This window comes from Rhinoraja longicauda, unplaced genomic scaffold (genome assembly GCF_053455715.1).
Source record: "Rhinoraja longicauda isolate Sanriku21f unplaced genomic scaffold, sRhiLon1.1 Scf000434, whole genome shotgun sequence".
Lineage (NCBI taxonomy): Eukaryota > Metazoa > Chordata > Chondrichthyes > Rajiformes > Arhynchobatidae > Rhinoraja > Rhinoraja longicauda.
In genome coordinates this window covers 55,586-77,236 of record NW_027601651.1, presented here as the reverse complement: position 1 = coordinate 77,236, position 21,651 = coordinate 55,586, and the positions used below count along the sequence as shown (strand labels likewise).

General features: G+C 48.0%; 1 protein-coding gene across 1 annotated transcript in view; it reads right to left on the bottom strand.

The window, feature by feature from the left end:
* The window catches only part of LOC144590965 (sialic acid-binding Ig-like lectin 13), a gene marked incomplete at its 3' end in the record, with an annotated part of 48,102 nt that overhangs the window by 13,498 nt on the left and 12,953 nt on the right, over positions 1-21,651 (bottom strand). Inside the window, exons 2-4 of the mRNA XM_078395329.1 lie at positions 9,863-9,944; positions 7,208-7,576; positions 336-617 (exon numbers count right to left, since the gene is read on the bottom strand). Of these exons, the coding sequence (XP_078251455.1) occupies positions 336-617; positions 7,208-7,576; positions 9,863-9,902 (691 nt within the window). The remainder of the gene's footprint in view (positions 1-335; positions 618-7,207; positions 7,577-9,862; positions 9,945-21,651) is intronic.

Below are 21,651 nucleotides of genomic sequence, written 5' to 3'. Positions count from 1 at the left end.
GGGGTGGGGTAGAGGGGATGGAGTGGGTCTGTGAGAGGAGGAGGGGGGTTAAGGGGGATTGAGTGGGGGGGGGGGTTGAGAGTGCTACACCAATACAGGAGAGGCTTTGGGTCCACGGCTCACTCAGTGACACCCTCTCCCTTTCCCTGTTCCCCCTCTGTGAGGAATGGGCCCAACGGGTCCACTTGGTCCAGTATTATTTAAGCCTCTTCATCTTACAATAGGAGAGAGAGTGTGGGAGAGAGGCAGATGTACAATAATGTCCCTGCAATACATGATATATTCCACTAACTGCTCATTGATGTTCAGAGAGACATGACCGTGTGTCTACTCACATTCTACGACGAGGGTCACAGTCCCCTCCCCTGTCCCGTGTTCATTCTCCGCCACACACTGATAGTCCCCAGCGTCCCGCGGTGTCACCCGAAGGATTTTCAACCACAGCTCGTTGCTGGAACGTGTTGTGCTCAGCGTGACACCGAGATGTCGCCAGGTCAGGTTGGACGCTGGGAAACTCTGGACGGAGCATAGGATCGCTGCAGAGTTTCCTTCCTTTACACTGACCCCGTAATTGTTCACGTTGCTGGGGGAAGTGATGGAGAGATTCTGCGGCGCGTCTAAAGGCGAACGGTTTAAACTTGAGTTAACACGGCAGAATTCCACATGCCAACCAGGAGAATATGGAGAGAAAAGATGAAGGACGAATGTAACCAGTCTGAAGAAGGGTCTTGACCTTTATAGGGCCCTGGTGTAACCACATCTGGAGTATTGTGCGCAGTTTTGGTCTCCTAATTTGAGGAAGGACATTTCTTGCTATTGAGGGAGTGGAGCGTAGGTTCACCTGGGTAATCCCCGGGTTGGCGGGACTGTCATATGAGGAAAGATTGGAAAGACTGGGCTTGTATTCACTGGAATTTAGAAGGATGAGAAGGATTAGGCGAGTGGGCAAATGCATGGCAGATGCAATATAATGTGGATAAATGTGAGGTTATCCACTTTGGCGGCAAGAACAGGAAAGCAGAGTATTACCTGAATGGTGGCCAATTAGGAAAAGGGGAGATGCAACGTGACCTGGGTGTCATGGTGCACCAGTCATTGAAAGCAAGCATGCAGGTGCAGCAGGCAGTAAAGAAAGCGAATGGTATGTTAGCATTCATAGCAAGAGGATTTGAGTATAGGAGCAGGGAGGTTCTGCTGCAGTTGTACAGGGCCTTGGTGAGACCGCACCTGGAGTATTGTGTACAGTTTTGGTCTCCTAATCTGAGGAAAGACATTCTAGCCTTAGAGGGAGTACAGAGAAGGTTCACCAGATTGATCCCTGGGATGGCAGGACTTTCATATGAAGAAAGACTGGATAGACTAGGCTTATACTCGCTGGAATTTAGAAGACTGAGGGGGGATCTTATAGAAGCATATAAAATTCTTAAGGGGTTTGAGAGGCTAGATGCGGGAAGATTGTTCCCGATGTTGGGGAAGTCCAAAACAAGGGGTCACAGTTTAAGGATAAGGGGGAAGTCTTTTAGGACCGAGATGGGAAAACTTTTCTTCACACAGAGAGTGGTGAGTCTGTGGAATTCTCTGCCAAAGAAGGTAGTTGAGGCCAGTTCATTGGCTATATTTAAGAGGGAGCTAGATGTGGCCCTTGTGACTAAAGGGATCAGGGGGTATGGAGAGAAGGCAGGTACAGGTTACTGAGCTGGATGATCAGCCATGATCATATTGAATGGCAGTGCAGGCTCGGAGGGCCAAATGGCACCTATTTTCTATGTTTCTATGTATCATATGGAGACGTATAAAATTATAAAAGGACTGGACCAGCTAGATGCAGGAAAAATGTTCCCAATGTTGGGGGAGTCCAGAACCAGGGGCCACAAAGTCTAAGAACAAAGGGGTGGCCATTTAAAACTAAGGTGAGAAAAAACTTTCTTCACCCTGAAATTTGTGGAATTCTCTGCCACAGAAGGCAGTGGAGGCCAATTCACTGGATTAATTTAAAAGAGAGTTAAGGGCATGTCCCACTTAGGCAATTTTTTAGGCGACTGTCAAAGTTGTAGCAGAACGCCAAAATTTTATTTTATCCGACGTCAATGACCACGACAATGCTGAGTCAGGTCGAGATTACACCGTCTTTGGAAACATCGCGAAATTCCCACGCTGTTAATGCTTCTCCGGCGTCCTAATTTTCGCTGAAATCACTGACAAGTCGGTAAGTATTTGAGAGTTTTCAACTATAATATCTTGTATGGGTTACTTAAAAACCAAGCTTCACGGTGACAAGACATAAACTGGATTGACTTCCAGTTTACTAATGGAGGTATTAAGAAATTTAATTTTAAAAGTGGTTACATGGATTTTTGTGAAAAGTGTGTGAGCATTCTTTGAAAATGTACGGGAGATGCATATCTGGTTTCTGGGTTGCATATCTGGGTTGGGAGCCTACTTTAAATGTGATCGCTGATGGCCATAAACATTGCGAAAATTCCCACGCTTACCTGACCGTGAAACATCAAAATCCCAGTCTTGGGTTGCCAACTGTCCCATATTAATAATAATAATAATAATAAACATTTATTTTTTATAGCGCTTTTCCAAGTGCTCAAAGACGCTTTACAAAAACAGTCAAGACATAAAAACAAACGAACTGTCCTGACGGAGAAGCGGCGAACAAATAGCGCCAGCGTCCTCTCACGTCAGGGTCCGGCAGTAGACAATAAAGAACACAAGACACACAATTACAATTTTTAACACAAACAGCCATCACAGTGATTGCTCCAGGCACACCCTCACTGTGATGGAAGGCAAAGAAAAGTCTTATCTCCTCCTCATTCTTCTCCCGTGGTGCCACGAGGCGATCGAGGCTCCCAACTCTTGAAGCCCCCACCGGGCGATGGAAAGTCCCAGGGCCGAGCCAAGCAGGCCGATGAAGGTCCTGAGCCCCCACCGGGCGATGGAAAGTGCCGCGGCCAGGCCATGCAGGGCGATGAAGGTCCTGCGAGCGGGGCAATCAAACCTCGCGCTCCGGGGCGGTCGAAGCTGCTACGGCTGGAGCTCCCGAAAGCCGGTCGCCAGCCAGGGACCTGCGAGCTCCCGATGTTGCGGTTTGCAGGGCCCACGGCCGAAGCCTCCGAGATGGTAAGTCCAGGCCCTGCGACCGGAGTCTTCAAGGTCGATCCCAGCTGGAGGCCGCCGACTCCACGGTGTTAGGCCGTAGCGCGAACGGAGATACGACACGATAAAGGTCGCATCTCCGTTGAGGAGATTGGAAAAAAAGGTTTCCCCCACCCCCCACCACCCCCCACATATACAGAGTTAAAAATAGATCAAAACGTACATTTAAACGATGACAATAGAAAAAAAAAAAAAAAAAAAGACAGAGAGACTGCCGGTGAGCCGCAGCTGCAGAACGCAGCCACGCCCCTAACACGCCACGCCACGCCACGTCGGGACATCCCGTATTTTGGGCTAAATTGGATTTTCCCATACAAGACTACCCTTGCCCCGTATTAGGCTCGAGGAACAGTGTAGGCCCGGACAGTGTAGGCCCGGACAGTGCAGGCCTGGACAGTGCAGGCCCGAACAGTGCAGGCCTGGACAGTGTAGGCCCAGAGGCCCAGGCACCCCCTAACGGAGGTTGCGTAGCAACCCCCCTCCCGCCCCGGGCGGCCGCCATTGGTTGAGCGTGAGCACATGGCCGCTGGCTGAGTGAGGTCACGAGCGGCGCGGGGCGGTGACGTCTCCTTGTCTCGTATTTGGGAGTACTATAGTTGGCACCCCTATCCCAGTCCCACAAGTAAATGGACATTCACAAGGATGATCCATGAACAGGGAGGAACAATGGTCAGGGGAAGTTGAAAAGGCCAGGGATCAGTAATGTCATGATGGCCTGTGATCAGGTAGATGGGGGCAGGATTCTCCACTGAGGGCTGTAAGGAGACCAAACATAGACTGGCCGATCATTTCGCTGAACATCTTCCCTCAGTCCGCCTGAACCTACCTGATCTCCCGGTTGTTAAACACTATTTCCCCTTCTCATACTGACCTTTCTGTCCTGGGCCTCCTCCATTGTCAGAGTGAGGCCAAACGCAAATTGGAGGAACAGCACCTCATATTTCACGTGGGCAGCTCACAGCCCAGTGGTATGAACATTGACCTCTCTGACTTCAAGTAACCCTTGCATTCTCTCTCACTCCATCCCTCCCCCTTCCCAGTTCTTCGACGAGCCTATCTCCGACTACATTTTATCTCTGCTTGCTCTGTTTTTTACCTTCTCCCCGCTAACAATGATCTGTTGTACATTTTCCTCAATCTCCATCCTTTGTCCTGTTTTCACCTCACACTTCCTTATCTATGTATCTCCCTCACCCCTGACTTCAGTTTGAAGGGTCTCGATCCGAAACGTCACCCATTCCTTCTATCCAGTGATGCTGCCTGTCCCACTGAGTTACTCCAGCATTTTGTATTGATCTTTAAACCAGCATCTGCAGTTCCTTCCAACAATAAACAGCTACCAATGGCCTGTTCCCTTTATCACCGTTACTTTTTTTGCGCATCTTTCATCCATTTCATATCATATCATATATATACAGCCGGAAACAGGCCTTTTCGGCCCACCAAGTCCGTGCCGCCCAACGATCCCCGTACATTAACACTATCCTACACCCACTAGGGACAATTTTTTTAATTTTTTTTTTTACATTTACCCAGCCAATTAACCTACATACCTGTACGTCTTTGGAGTGTGGGAGGAAGCCGAAGATCTCGGAGAAAACCCACGCAGGTCACGGGGAGAACGTACAAACTCCTTACAGTGCAGCACCCGTAGTCAGGATCGAACCTGAGTCTCCGGCACTGCATTCGCTGTAAAGCAGCAACTCTACCGCTGCGCTACCGTGCCGTACCGTACCATTTGTTCTATATCTCTCTACTTCACTGTCTATACCTCTAGTTTCCCTCTCTCTTGACTCTCAATCTGAAAGGTCTCGACCCAAAATGTCACCTATTCCTTTTCTCCAGATACTGCCTGACCCACTGAATTACTCCAGCACTTTGTACCTGTCCACATTCTCCAGAGATGCTGCCTGACCTGCTGAGTTACTCCAGCACTTTGTACCTGTCCACATTCACCAGAGATGCTGACTGACCAGCTTAGTTACTCCAGCACCTTGTACCTGTCCACATTCTCCAGAGATGCTGACTGACCAGCTTAGTTACTCCAGCAGTTTGTACCTGTCCACATTCTCCAGAGATGCTGACTGACCAGCTTAGTTACTCCAACACCTTGTACCTGTCCACATTCTCCAGTGATGCTGCCTGACCCTCTGAGTTACTCCACCTTTTTGTGTCTACCTTAGGATAAGACAGTCACTGATAAATCTAATGGTTAATAACATTCCTAAGAGAAACGTGGGGAAATAAGGTCCTTGCTACTGTAGGGAATGCATATGGACAGGAAGGGTTCAGAGGGTGGGGGCCAAATATGGGCATTGGGACAAGCCCAGAATGCCAACATGGTTGGTATGGAGTAGATGGGCAGAAGGGCCTGTTTCCATGCTGTATATGACTTCGTCAAGGGTGGAGATGAATTTACAAAGAAGCTAGAAAAACCTGCAAAGGCCAGAGGAATGCACATTTAGTATTAGTACTGGTTTTTATTGTTGTGTGTACTAAGATACAGTGAAAAGCTATGTTTTGTGCTACGCAAGCAGATTAAACCATTCATGAGGAAAACAAGATGTGCAGAAGAGAAAATAAAGAGGGCGCCGAATATAATGCCACAGCGACAGAGAAAGTGCAGGTGAAAAAAGTGCAAGGGCAGCAATGAAGTAGATTGGAAGGGAGGTCTTTTGTCCCTAGCTTACAAGAGGTGCAACCAAGTGTGTGATAACAGCAGGGAAGAAGCTTTTTCTGAATCTGGTGTGATGTGCTTTCAGCTTTTGTATCTGATGCCCGATGGGAGTAGGGAGAAGAGAGAATGACCGGGTTGTGAGCGGTACTTGTTTATATTGGCTGCTTTACCGAGGCAACGAGAAGTGTAGATAAAATCACTGTTAGCAATGTACACCGATCAGCCAAAACATTATGACCACTGACAGGTGAAGTGAATAACATTGATTATCTTGTTACAATGGCACCTGTCAAGGGGTGGGATATATTAGGCAGCAAGTGAACAGTCAGTTCTTGAAGTTGACGTGTTGGATGCAGGAGAAATGGGCAGGAGTAAAGACCCGAGTGACTTTGACAAGGGCCAAATTGTTATGGCCGGACGACTGGGTCAGAGCATCTGCGAAACAGCCAGGCTTGTGGGGTGCTCCCGGTCAGCAGTGGTGAGTACCGACCTACAGTGGTCCGAGGAGGGACAAACCACAAACCGGCAACAGGGTGTTGGGCGCCCAAAGCTCATCGATGCGCGAGGGCAGTGATGGCATCCTGATGCACTGTGGGAAGACGACAAGCCGGTGAAGGGAGTGTGATGCTCTGGGCAATGTTCTGCTGGGAAACCCTGGGTCCAGCCATTCATGGTGGACGTCATTTTGACACGTGTCACCTACCTACACATCATTGCAGACCAGGTACACCGCTTCATGGCAATGGTATTCCCTGATGGCAGTGGCATCTTTCAGCAGGATAATGCGCCCTGCCACACTGCACACATTGTTGGGGAATGGTTTGAGGAACATGATGAAGTGTTCACGGTATTGCCCTGGCCTCCAAATTCTCCAGATCTCAATCCGATTGAGCATCTGTGGGATGTGCCGGATCGACAAGTCTGATCCACGGCGGCTCCACCTCGCATCTTACAGGACTTGAAGGATCTGCTGCTAATGTTTTGGTGCCAGATACCACAGGACTCCTTCAGGGGGCTTGTACAGTCCATGCCTCGGCAGGTCGGCGCTGTTTTGGCGGCACACGGAGGACCAACAGCATATTAGGCAGGTGGTCATAATGTTTTGGCTCATCAGTGTATATGGGCAATGTAAACCTAATAATAGCGCAAAAACTGGAGGTATCGTAATCGTCAGAAATGAGCCGAGGCTCCTGATGCTGCGGTGTGTGTGTGTGTGTGTGTGTGTGTGTGTGTGTGTGTGTGTGTGTGTGTGTGTGTGTGTGTGTGTGTGTGTGTGTGTGTGAACAGGGAACGTGTACAGTTCATGTTATTCCCCACTCACTGCTGAGCATCTGATGTTGAGTGATTATACAGAGCACTTACCAATAACATTGAGCCGTGTTACAGGGTGGTAGTTGAAAAGCCACCCAGTGAATTCAACTCTGAAAAAGTAGGAACCATTGTCATCCTGTGTGACGTTGTCTATAACCAGGGAACAGTCCTTGTCTTTCAGATCTCCAGACAGCCGGGTCCGATGGCGAAACTTTGTTGATTCTAGACTGGGATTCCCGGAGTGGAAGGCTACAGAAGCGTCATCGCTCGGCCACTCACTGTTATACCAGATTCCCGTCCGATCTTTATTCCATTGAGTCGGCGGGTAAGTGTAGTGACACGGAATCCGTGCACACAAACCATTCTGCGCTGTCACATGTCCTGGATTGTCCGCAGTCCACAGCTGTCCCGACACCTCGGCTGAGGAGAGAAGGAACAATCTTTAGTACCGTGCAGGAAGGAACTGCAGATCCTGGTTTAAACTGAAGATAGACACAAAGTGCTGGAGTAACTCAGTGGGACAGGCAGCCTCTCTGGAGAGAAGGAACGGGTGACGTTTTGGGTCAATAGACAATAGACAATAGGTGCAGGAGTAGGCCATTCAGCCCTTCGAGCCAGCACCGCCATTCAATGCGATCATGGCTGATCACTCTCAATCAGTACCCCGTTCCTGCCTTCTCCCCATACCCCCTCACTCCGCTATCCTTAAGAGCTCTATCCAGCTCTCTCTTGAAAGCATCCAACGAACTGGCCTCCACTGCCTTCTGAGGCAGAAAATTCCACACCTTCACCACTCTCTGACTGAAAAAGTTCTTCCTCATCTCCGTTCTAAATGGCCTACCCCTTATTCTTAAACTGTGGCCCCTTGTTCTGGACTCCCCCAACAATGGGAACATGTTTCCTGCCTCTAATGTGTCCAATCCCCTAATTATCTTATATGCTTCAATAAGATCCCCCCTCATCCTTCTAAATTCCAGTGTATACAAGCCCAATCGCTCCAGCCTTTCAACATACGACAGTCCCGCCATTCCGGGAATTAACCTAGTGAACCTACGCTGCACGCCCTCCATAGCAAGAATATCCTTCCTCAAATTTGGAGACCAAAACTGCACAAAGTACTCCAGGTGCGGTCTCACCAGGGCCCGGTACAACTGTAGAAGGACCTCTTTGCTCCTATACTCAATTCCTCTTGTTACGAAGGCCAACATTCCATTGGCTTTCTTCACTGCCTGCTGTACCTGCATGCTTCCTTTCATTGACTGATGCATTGGGACACCCAGATCTCGTTGAACTCCCCCTCCTCCTAACTTAACACCATTCAGATAATAATCTGCCTTTCTATTCTTACTTCCAAAGTGAATAACCTCACACTTATCTACATTAAACTGCATCTGCCATGTATCCGCCCACTCACACAACCTGTCCAAGTCACCCTGCAGCCTTATTGCATCTTCCTCACAATTCACACTACCCCCCATCTTAGTATCATCTGCAAGGGTCGAGACCCTTCTTCAGACTGGAGTGAGAGGAAAGGGAAATGGGATACATAGACGGTGATGTGGAGAGATATAGAACAAATAAATGAAATTTTTGCAAAAAAGGAACGATGATAAAGGAAATAGACCATTATTAGCTGTTTATAGACACAAAATGTTGGAGCAACTCAGCGGGGCAGGCAGCATCTCTGGAGAAAAGGAATGGGGGACGTTTCAGGTTGTGACCTTTCAGATTGTTAGCTGTTTGCTCGGTGAGAACGAGAAGCTGGTGCACATCTTGCGCTCCCTCACCACCCCTCCATTTAGTGTGGCTCTCCCTCCTCACCGCCCCTCCCACATTGTATCACTCTCTCCTCACCACCCCTCCCACATTGTATCACTCTCTCCTCACCACCCCTCCCACCGCGCCACGCTCCCTCCTCACTGCCCCTCCCACAGCACGGAGCTCCCTCCTCACCGTCCCTCCCACAGCAAGGCATTCCCTCCTCACTGCCCCTCCCACAGCACGGCACTCCCTCCTCACTGCCCCTCCCACAGCACGGCACTCCCTCCTCACCACCCCTCCCACAGCACGGCACTCCCTCCTCACCACCCCTCCCACAGCACGGAGCTCCCTCCTCACCACCCCTCCCACAGCACGGAGCTCCCTCCTCACTGCCCCTCCCACAGCACGGCGGTCCCTCCTCACTGCCCCTCCCACAGCACGGAGTTCCCTCCTCACTACCCCCACCCACAGTGATGAAGAATGGGTGACATTTCGGGTCGAAACCCTTCTACAGTCTGAAGAAAGGTCTCGACCCGAAACATCACCCATTCCTTCTCTCCAGAGATGCTGCCTGTCCCACTGAGTTACTCCAGCATTCTGTGTCTACCTTCGATTTAAACCAGCATCTGCAGTTCTTTCCTACTGAATATTCATACCACTGGGTTGTAAGCTGCCCAAGCGAAATATGAAATGCTGTTCCTCCAATTTGCGCTGGGCCTCACTCTGACAGTGGAGGAGGCCCAGAACAGAAAGGACAGTGTGGGAATAGGAGGGGGAGTTAAAGTGTTTGGCAACCGGGAGATCGGGTTGGTCCAGGCGGACTGAGCGAAGGTGTTCAGCGAAACGATCGTAGCGGTCCCAGCTCCGAACCTTGCGGAACTCCGCTAGTCACCGACCAGTAAAAGCCCCCTCGCCAGAAAACACCTGAGTTGCTGCTGATGGTACCTTGGAGAAGGGTCAGGAGGAAGAACGATCTCCCGATCATCGTCCGATCCCAGAGATCCCGTCAGTGTCCCGATCTCCCGGTCTGGAAGAGAAAGTAATTGCAGTAAAACTCCAGCGACCAATCTATCTATCTACCTATATACTAAAACTCGTTTATTTGTTTGTTTGTTCCTGAACTACAGCCAAAACGGTACACGATAGCGCAACAATTTTAGGCCCACCTTACTCACCGTTGTTCCTTTTTGTGCAAATAGAAGAAGTTTCAGTGAAATCGGTGCTATATTTTAAAAATTATTCACATTTTAAACTTTAAATCTATATCCGAGGGAGGGAGGGGGGGAGGAGGGTGGATAAGGGGGGTTGAGGGGATGGAGGTTGAGGGGGAGGAGAAGGGGGAAGAGGAAGAGGGAGGGGGGTGGAGGGAGTGGGAGGGGAGGGGAGGGTAGGAGGGGTCAGGGGTGGGGGGAGGGGGGGAGAGGGGAGCGGTGTGGAGGGGAGGGGGGGGGGGGGGAGAGAGGGTGCTGCACCAATACAGGAGAGGTTTGGGCCCAACTGGTCCACTTGCTCTAGTGTATTATTAAAACTCTCATCTTGTTTGTTTGTCCGTACGTACCCGAAATACAGCCAAAATGGTACACGATAGCGCAACAATTTTAGGCCCAACTTACTCACCATTGGCCTGCGGTTCAAATGGTTGCTATATTTTAAAAGTTATCCACCTTTTAAACTTTAAAAGATCACTTTTTAAACTTTCAGAAATTTGATTGGCTCTACCACCTCCCCCCACGTGGGGTCCGGCACATCCTGATTGGCTACCTCCATGTTTGACGTCACAATGGGAACCCAACGGGTCCGTGCCTGCGCAGTTGGGGCCCGTTGATCTAATACTTACGTAAGATGGCCGCCGGATCCTTGCGTGCGCAGTTGGGGGAGGGTTGCCGCTCGGAGGAGGGGGGGGGGGGGGGCGGGACCAGTCCGAGTCACGGGAGTGGCGGCCAATGGGGGGGGGGGGGGGGAAGTAGTGATCTCAGCTCTCCATGCCGGGCGATCTGACCCTGGGTCGGGGCTGGTCCAACCTTCTGCGGCTTGGAGCTTCCCGACATCGGTCTCTACCCGAGACTATGAGCTCCTCGATGTTGAAGTCTGCAGGCCGTGGTTAGAGCGTCGATCCCAGGCAAAGGATCACAGGCTCTGATGGAAAGTCCTCGGCCCCATGGTGGGGCTCAAAGTTAGTCCCGAGCAAGGCCTCCAGCTCCATGATGTTAGGCCACAGAGCGACCAGAGATACCATCTGGAAAACAATTGCATCTCCGGCATTTGAGCCCCGTATCTGAGGAAGGATGTGCTGGCTCTGGAGAGGATCCAGAGGAGGTTTACAAGAACGATCCCAGGAATGAGTGGGTTTGCATATGATGAGCGTTTGTCGGCACTGGGCCTGTGCTCGCTGGAGTTTAGAAGAATGAGGGGAACATCATTGAAACTTACTGAATAGTGAAAGGCTTGGAGAGAGTGGATGGGACAGGATATTTCGAATAGTGGGAGAGGTCACAGACTCAGAATTAAAGGACGTTCTTTTATGAAGGACATGAGGAGGAATTTCTTTAGTCAGAGGTTGGCGAATCTGTGGAATTCTTTGCCACAGAAGGATGTGGAGGCCAAGTCAAGGTTTCAAGGTCAGTTTATTGTCACATGTACCAATTGAGGTACAATAAAATTTAAATTACCATACAGCCATACTAATAAATTAGTACGGGTGTCAGGGGTTCTGGGAAGAAGGCAGGAGAAGGGGGTTAGGAGTGACAGATCAGCCATGATTTAATGGGCCGAATGGCCTAATTCTGCTCCCATCACTTATGAACATATGAGCAATATAAACATAGCACAAAAAGTAAGGAAATTTGTGTTTGGTAGATTATTTCTTTGTTGTAACAATGCTTCTTGGCAATAAATCTTATACCGTTGGAAAGCCTGTTTATTTCCCTTTTAAATGGTGCCACATTTGTAAGGAACATGCATTTGTGGGATGAGCAGCAGAGCTGAGTATATGGGTTGCGCCCATGAAAAATTTGCCAAATCTTCTCTGCCAATGCCAAACAGCTTATTCTGCTGTTGCTATTGACTCTTGTTTTGAGCTTCTGGTACCCCCAGGTGCTGACAAGAATGGGATGCCATCCCACAACAGTGTGTGACCAGGCTGGTGACCAGCATGAGGAGGAGGTGCTAGGCTGTTATGGCTGTGTATGGTTCTTCCACACGCTACTGTGGCTCCTGTTTATTAAATGAATAAATTGTTAAATTGCCAATATGTCTTGTTTCTTCAGACTTCAATCATCCAATCCACCAAACAACACCGAACAAGAGTCAATGGCAGAATAAGCTGTTTGGCATTGGCAGAGAAGATTTGGCAAATTTTTCATGGGCGCAACCCATATACTCAGCTCTGCTGCTCATCCCACAAATGCATGTTCCTTACAAATGTGGCACCATTTAAAAGGGAAATAAACAGGCTTTCCAACGGTATAAGATTTATTGCCAAGAAGCATTGTTACAACAAAGAAATAATCTACCAAATACAAATTTCCTTACTTTTTGTGCTATGTTTAGTTGCCTTCCGTTGGCTTTTTAAAGCTTCCCAATGGTTAGACTTCCCGCTAATAGACAATAGACAATAGGTGCAGGAGTAGGCCATTCAGCCCTTCTTGCCAGCACCGCCATTCAATGCGATCATGGCTGATCACTCTCAATCAGTACCCCGTTCCTGCCTTCTCCAATCTTTGCCAAGTAACATGATGGCGCACAGTGGCGCATCAGTAGAGTTGGTGCCTCACAACGCCAGAGACCCGACTTCGATCCCAACTACAGGTGCTGTCTGTACGGAGTTTGTACGTTCTCCCTGTGACCTGCATGGGTTTTCTCCGGGATCTCCGGTTTCATTCCACGCTCCCAAGACGTACGGGTAATTTGTCCCAAGTGTGTGTAGGAAAGCGTTGGTCACTGGTAGGCACGGACTCGGTGGGCCGAAGGGCCTGTTTCCACGCTGTATCTCTAAACTAGAAAATTAAACTCAACTGACATCAACGGCTACTGGTCTGCCATGTGGGTACGTTCCACAAGGTGCCTGGTACATGCATTAGGGAAGATGTCTGAGGAACAGCGTGGGGCTCTAAGCTGATCATTACTAATGTGGAAGTAAGAGGCTATTCATACAGAGGTTGATGAGGGGTCGTGTGGGTTTGTGGAACAAGCTGCCGGAGGAAGTAGTTGAGGCAAGTACAATAGCAACATTTAGTTCAGTTAAGAGATACAGTGCGAAAACAGGCCCTTCGGCCCACCAAGTCCATGCCGACCAACGGTCACCCCTTCACCCTCTGGTTCTGAGAACTGCTTTCTGAGGCAGAGAATTCCACAGATTTACAACTCTCTGACTGAAAAAGTTTTTCCTCATCTCCGGTCTAAATGGTCTACCCCTTATTTTTAAACTGTGGCCATGAGGAGGAATTTCTTTAGTCAGAGGGTGGCGAATCTGGAATTCTTTGCCACAGAAGGCCAAGTCAAGGTTTCAAGGTCAGTTTATTGTCACATGTACCAATTGAGGTACAATGAAACTTGAATTACCATACAGCCATACAAAAACATTAGTAAGGATATCAGGGGTTATGGGGAGAAGGCAAGAGAATGGAGTTAGGAGTGACAGATCAGCCATGATTTAATGGGCCGAATGGCCTAATTCTGCTCCTATCACATGACCTTACGAGCAACCTCGTTGCCTTCCGTTGGCTTTTTAAAGCTTCCCAATGGTTAGACTTCCCGCTAATCTTTGCCAAGTAACATGATGGCGCACAGTGGCGCAATGGGAGAGTTGCTGCCTCACAGCGCCAAGACCCGACTTCGATCCTGAGTACAGGTGCTGTCTGTACGGAGTTTGCACGGTCTCCCTGTGACCTGCGTGGGTTTTCTCCGGGATCTCCGGTTTCATTCCACACTCCAAAGTCGTAGGTTAATTAGGCTTCAGTAAAAAAAAAAAATTTGTCCCAAGTGTGTGTAAGATAGCTTTGGTCAGTGGTCGGCACGGATTCAGTGGGCCGATGGGCCTGTTTCCACGCTGTATCTCTAAACTAAACACAGAACTAGTGTGTGAACGGGCGATCGCTGGTCGGCACGGACTCGGTGGGCTGAAGGGCCTGTTTCCACGATGTATCTCTAAACTAGAAAACTAAACTTAACTGGCATCAACGGCTACTGGTCTGCCATGTGGTTACGTTCCACAAGGTGCCCGGTACATGAATTAGGGAAGATGTCTGAGGAACAGCGTGGGGCTCTAAGCTGATCATTACTAACGTGGAAGTAAGAGACTATTCATATAGAGGTTGATGAGGGGTCGTGTGGGTTTGTGGAACTAGCTGCCGGAGGAAGTAGTTGAGGCAAGTACAATAGCAACATTCAGTTTAGTTTAGTTCAGTTAAGAGATACAGCACGAAAACAGGCCCTTCAGCCCACCGAGTCCATGCCGACCGATCACCCGTTCACACTCCAGTTCTATGCTTATTATATACAGCGTGGAAACAGGCCCACCGAGTCCACGCTGACCATCGATCTCCCGTTCACCCTCTAGTTCTACGTTTAGTTTGGCGATACAGCGTGGAAACAGGCCCTTCGACCCACCGAGTCCACGCTGACTATCGCTCACCCATTCACACACTAGTTCTGTGTTTAGTTTAGAGATACAGCGTGGAAACAGGTCCTTCGGCCCAACAAGTCCGCACTGACCAGCGATCCCCACACACTAACACTACCCTACACACGCTAGGGACTATTTATAATTAGACCAAGCCAATTAACCTACAAACCTGGAGTGTGGGTGGAAACCGGAGATCCCGGAGAAAACCCACGCAGGTCACGGGGACAACGTACAAACTCCGTACAGATAGCACCCATAGTCAGGATCGAACCCGGGTCTCTGGCGCTGTGAGGCAGCAACTTTACCGCGGTGCCACCATGCTACTTAAAAGAGAAAGGAAACTTTAGTGGGATACGGGCCAAATGCAGGAAAAAGTGACTAGTTTGGATGGGGGTTCTTGGTCAGCATGGACGAGATAGGCCGAAAGGCCTGTTTCCCTGCTCTGTGACTCTATGAGGTTGCTGAAATTCCTGCCCCCCCCCCCACCAGTAAACATTGTGAAGAGTTTTAGGCCCCATATCTGAGAGAGGATGTGCTGGCATTGGAGAGGGTCCAGAGGAGATTTACGAGAACGATCCTGGGGAATGAGTGGGCTCACGTATGATGAGCGTTTGACGGCACTGGGCCTGCACTCACTGGAGCTGCGAAGGATCAGGGGGGACCTCATTGAGACGTACCGAATAGTGAAAGTCCCGGAGAGAGCGGATGTGGAGAGGATGTTTCCACGAGTGGGAGAGGTCAGAGCCTCAGAATTAAAGGACGTTCCTTTTAGGAAGGAGATGAGGAGGAATTTCTGTAGCCAGAGGGTGGTGAATCTGTGGAATTCTTTGCCACGGAAGGCTGTGGATGCCAAATCAGTGAATAATTTTAGTGGGACAGTGTCAGACCAGAGGGCACTGCCTGAGAATAAAAGGAAGTACCTTTAGGAAGGTATTTATTTCACAAAATGCTGGAGTAACTCAGCAGGTCAGGCAGCATCTCAGGAGAGAAGGAATGGGTGACGTTTCGGGTCGAGACCCTTCTTCAGACTGATGTCAGGGGGTGGGACAAAGGAAGGATATAGGTGGAGACAGGAAGATAGAGGGAGAACTGGGAAGGGGGAGGGGAAGAGAGGGACAGAGGAACTATCAGCCACATCTGCTTTCTTGGAATCTTACACTACCTTTAGGAAGGAGTGGGCGGATGCATGGTAGATGCAGTTTAATGTGGATAAATGTGAGGTTATCCACTTTGGTGGTAAGAACAGGAAGGCAGATTATTATCTGAACAGTGTCAAGTTAGGAAAAGGGAAAGTACAAAGAGATCTGGGTGTCCTTGTTCATTAGTCACTGAAAGTAAGCATGCAGGTACAGCAGGCACTGAAGAAAGCTAATGGGATGTTCGCCTTCATGACAAGATGATTTGAGTATAGAAGCAAAGAGGTCCCTAGTGAGGGCCCTAGTGAGACCGTACCTGGAGTACAGTGTGCAGTTTTGGTCTCCAAATTTGACGAAGGACATTCTTGCTATTGAGGAAGTGCAGCGAAGGTTCACCAGGTTAATTCCCGGAATGGCGGGACTGTCGTATCTTGAAAAACTGGAGCGACTGGGCTTGTACACACTGGAATTTAGAAGGATGAGAGGGGATCTAATTCTAATTCTAATTCTATCATTTTATTTCGTACATGTTAAAAGACATCAATTAAAAAACAAAATAAACAAAAAAACAGAAGAAATACAAAGAATTTCATCCATTACTTAACGTCTTTACATGTGCGAAAAGGAGTAGGAAGTGTGAACTTATTTATTCCTACCCCCATTCCCTAATCAATATTTATCAAGTATTATCTATAATAACTAATACCTAAAATACATATATAACTACATATATACTCACTCACCCCTACAGTCATATGAATATACCTATTTACACAATAATGTCTATATTAACTACATCTGATATATATACATACATTAGGCCAATCATATATATACATATACCCGACCATTTACATACAAAATATAAATACAAATATAGTCACCCACCCGTATAATAAGTCAAATATTAATACAAAAATACTCATACACCCTTATATGTTCATATAGATATACTTATTTAAATAATGATGTGTTATTATATGTAGACCCCTGGTGACTGTTAATCCCACTCCTCACTGTACCTAGAAAAAATCATGTGTTTATATTTGTTTTTAAACTGGATGATATTTATTCAAACATATAAGATTATTAAGGGATTGGACACGCTAGAGGCAGGAAACATGTTTCCGATGTTGGGGGAGTCCAGAACCAGGGGCTACAGCTTAAGAATAAGGGGTAGGCCATTTAAAACAGAAATTAGGAAAAACTTTTTCAGTCAGAGAGTTGTAAATCTGTGGAATTCTCTGCCTCAGAAGGCAGCGGAGGCCAATTCTCTGGATGCTTTCAAGAGTTAGATAGAGCTCTTAATGATAGCGGATTCAGGGGGTATGGGGAGAATGCAGGAACTGATTGTGGATGATCAGCCATGATCACATTGAATGGCGGTGCTGGCTCGAAGGGCCAAATGGCCTACTCCTGCACCTATTGTTTATTGTCTATTGAGATGAGGATTTTTTTTAGCCAGAGGGTGGGGAATCTGTGGAATTCATTGCCACAGACCGCTATGGAAACCATCAATAGGTGTTTTTAAGGCGGAGATTGACAGATTCTTGATTAGTACAGGTGTCAGGGTTTATGGTGAGAAGGAAGGAGAATGGGGTCGAGAGGGAAAGATAGATTGAATGGCGGAGTGGACTCGCTGGTCAGAGCGGACTTGGTGGGCCGAAGGGCCTGTTTGCACTTTGTATCTCTAAACTCAACATAGAACTAGTGTGTGAATGGGCGATCGATGGTCGGCGCAGACTCAGTGGGCCGAAGGGCCTGTTTCCACTCTGTATCTCTAAAACTAAAACTAAGAACTAAAACTATTGTGTAACGAACCAGATTTGATCAGGGTGGTTCTTGGTTCTTGGTCCTCCAAAATATTCCAAATGAAATTTAAACTGGTGGGTGATTATGGTAAAAGAACCGTTCGGAGGTAGTGACCATAAAATGATTAAATGCTGAGGCTTTATAACATGCTGGTCAGATCGCATATGGAGTTTTGGGAGCAGTTTTAGGCCCTATATATGACGAGGGATGTACTGGAGAGGGTCCAGAGGTTTATGACAATGATTACTTAACATATGTCGGCACAGGGCCTGTACTCGCTGGAGTTTAGAAGAATAAGGGGTAACCTCATTGAAACGTACCGAATAGTGAAAGGCTTGGATAGAGTGGGAGAGTCTAGGACCAGAGGGCACAGCCTCAGAATTAGACTTTCCTTTACGAAGGAGATGAGGAGGAATTTCTTTAGCCAGAGGGTGGTGAATCTGTGGAATTCTTTGCCACAGAAGGCTGTGGAGGCCAAGTCAATGGATATTTTTAAGGCAGAGATAGATAGATTCTTGATTAGTACAGGTGTCGGGGGTTATGGGGAGAAGGCAGGAGAATGGGGTTAGGAGGGAGAGATGATCAGACATGATTGAATGGCAGAGTGGACTTGATGGGCCGAATGGCCTAATTCTGCTCCTCTCACTTATGACTCTAAATATCACCAACAGCTGCATCAGCTACATTGAAGCTGTGGTCAATAAAGCACACTCATGTCTCATCTTGCCCAAAAGATGAAGGAAGTTGGGCATTTCTCCAGTGACTCACAGCAACTTCTCCACATGACTCCAGTGACTCACAGCAACTTCTCAGGGGGGAGTGGACGTGGACGTGGACTACAGGAGACCCCAGTGGCTGTGCCTATTGCAAATAGGTATACCCTCTTGGGAACTGTCGGGGCAGAAGACGGTTCCAGTCCGAGTGGCGGACCTGTTGGCAAGGATACTCGACAGGGGAGACCGAAGTCTGGAAAAGCCGTAGTGGTCGGTGACTCCATAGTCCGAGGGACGGACAGAAGATTCTGTGTCAGCAGGAGGGACTTGAGGATGGTCTGTTGCCTCCCTGGTGCCAGGGTTCAACACATCACGGACCGGCTTCAGAAAATCCTAGTGAGGGAAGGCGATCAACCTGAAGTCGTTGTGCGCGTGGGCACGAATGACGTCGGGCGGAAGAGGAAGGAGTTGCTACAGCGGGAGTTTAGAGAGTTGGGAAAAACACTGAGAAGTAGGACGTCGAAGGTGGTTATCTCTGGACTACTACCGGTACCTCGTGCTGGTGAGGCCAGGAACAGAGAGATAGAGGGTATGAATTTATGGCTGAGGGGCTGGTGCAGAGAGCAGGGATTTAGATTTCTGGACCACTGGGATCTCTTCTGGGCTAGGGGTGACTTGTACAAAAGGGACGGGTTGCATCTTAACAGCAGGGGGACAAACATTCTGGCAGGGAGGTTTGCTAGTGTGACACCTGTGGCTTTAAACTAAGTAGGGGGGGGGAGGGGTTAACAAATTGTGAATATGAAGATGAGGTAAAAGGGAATACAGGAAATATTGCTAAAGACTCTCGGAAGAATGGGAACAGAAGTTCTAGAGGGGAAAAGAAATTAAGGGCAGGGCCAATTGTGAACGATGTGAGAGGGGAGGTAAATACAGAAGTTAAAGTGTTGTACTTAAATGCGCGTAGTATAAAAAATAAAGTGGATGAGCTTGAGGCTCAGTTAGTCATGGGCAAGTATGATGTTGTAGGGATCACTGAGACATGGCTACAAGAGGACCAGGGCTGGGAACTGAATATTCAGGGGTACACAATGTATAGAAAAGACAGACAGGTGGGCAGAGGGGGTGGGGTTGCTCTGATGGTAAGGAATGATATTCATTCCCTTGCAAGGGGTGACATAGAATCAGGAGATGTAGAATCAGTATGGATAGAAATGAGAAGTTGTAAGGGTAAAAAGACCCTAATGGGAGTTATCTATAGGCCCCAAACAGTAGCCTCGACATAGGGTGCAAGTTGAATCAGGAGATAAAATTGGCGTGTCAAAAATGTAATGCTACGGTGGTTATGGGAGATTTCAACATGCAGGTAGACTGGGAAAATCAGGTTGGAAATGGATCCCAGGAAAGAGAGTTTGTAGAGTGCCTTCGAGATGGATTCTTAGAACAGCTTGTACTGGAGCCTACCAGGGAGAAGGCAATTCTGGATTTAGTGTTGTGTAATGATCCTGATCTGATAAGGGGACTAGAGGTAAAAGAGCCATTAGGAGGCAGTGATCACAACATGATAAGTTTTACTCTGCAAATGGAAAGGCAGAAGGGAAAATCGGAAGTGTCGGTATTACAGTATAGCAAAGGGGATTACAGAGGCATGAGGCAGGAGCTGGCCAAAATTGATTGGAAGGAGGCCCGAGCAGGGAAGACGGTAGAACAGCAATGGCAGGTATTCCTGGGAATAATGCAGAGGTTGCAGGATCAATTTATTCCAAAGAGGTGGAAAGACTCTAAGGGGAGTAAGAGACACCTGTGGCTGACAAGGGAAGTCAGGGACAGCATAAAAATTAAGGAGAGGAAGTATAACATAGCAAAGAAGAGTGGGAAGACAGAGGATTGGGACTCTTTTAAAGAGCAACAAAAGTTAACTAAAAAGGCAATACGGGGAGAAAAGATGAGGTACGAGGGTAAACTAGCCAATAATATAAAGGAGGATAGCAAAAGTTTTTTTAGGTACGTGAAGAGGAAAAAAATAGTCAAGGCAAATGTGGGTCCCTTGAAGACAGAAGCAGGGGAATTTATTATGGGGAACAAAGAAATGGCAGACGAGCTAAACCGTTACTTTGGATCTGTCTTCACTGAGGAAGATACACACAATCTCCCAAATGTTCTAGGGGCCGGAGAACCTAGGGTGATGGAGGAACTGAAGGAAATCCACATTAGTCAGGAAATGGTTTTGGGTAGACTGATGGGACTGAAGGCAGATAGATCCCCAGGGCCTGATGGTCTGCATCCCAGAGTACTTAAGGAGGTGGCTCTAGAAATAGTGGAAGCATTGGAGATCATTTTTCAATGTTCTATAGATTCAGGATCAGTTCCTGTGGATTGGAGGATAGCAAATGTTATCCCACTTTTTAAGAAAGGAGGGAGAGAGAAAACGGGTAATTATAGACCAGTTAGTCTGACATCAGTGGTGGGGAAGATGCTGGAGTCAATTATAAAAGACGAAATTGCTGAGCATTTGGATAGCAGTAACGGGATCATTCCGAGTCAGCATGGATTTACGAAGGGGAAATCATGCTTGACAAATTTACTGGAATTTTTTGAGGATGTAACTAGGAAAATTGACAAGGGAGAGTCAGTGGATGTGGTGTACCTCGACTTTCAGAAAGCCTTCGACAAGGTCCCACATAGGAGATTAGTGGGCAAAATTAGGGCACATGGTATTGGGGGTAGGGTACTGACATGGATAGAAAATTGGTTGACAGACAGAAAGCAAAGAGTGGGGATAAATGGGTCCCTTTCGGAATGGCAGGCAGTGACCAGTGGGGTACCGCAAGGTTCGGTGCTGGGACCCCAGCTATTTACGATATACATTAATGACTTAGACGAAGGGATTAAAAGTACCATTAGCAAATTTGCAGATGATACTAAGTTGGGGGGTTGTGTGAATTGTGAGGAAGATGCAATAAGGCTGCAGGGTGACTTGGACAGGTTGTGTGAGTGGGCAGATACATGGCAGATGCAGTTTAATGTAGATAAGTGTGAGGTTATTCACTTTGGAAGTAAGAATAGAAAGGCAGATTATTATCTGAATGGTGTCAAGTTAGGAGGAGGGGGAGTTCAACGAGATCTGGGTGTCCTAGTGCTTCAGTCAATGAAAGGAAGCATGCAGGTACAGCAGGCAGTGAAGAAAGCCAATGGAATGTTGGCCTTCGTAACAAGAGGAGTTGAGTATAGGAGCAAAGAGGTCCTTCTACAGTTGTACCGGGCCCTGGTGAGACCGCACCTGGAGTACTGTGTGCAGTTTTGGTCTCCAAATTTGAGGAAGGATATTCTTGCTATGGAGGGCGTGCAGCGTAGGTTCACTAGGTTAATTCCCGGAATGGCGGGGCTGTCGTATGTTGAAAGGCTGGAGCGATTGGGCTTGTATACACTGGAATTTAGAAGGATGAGGGG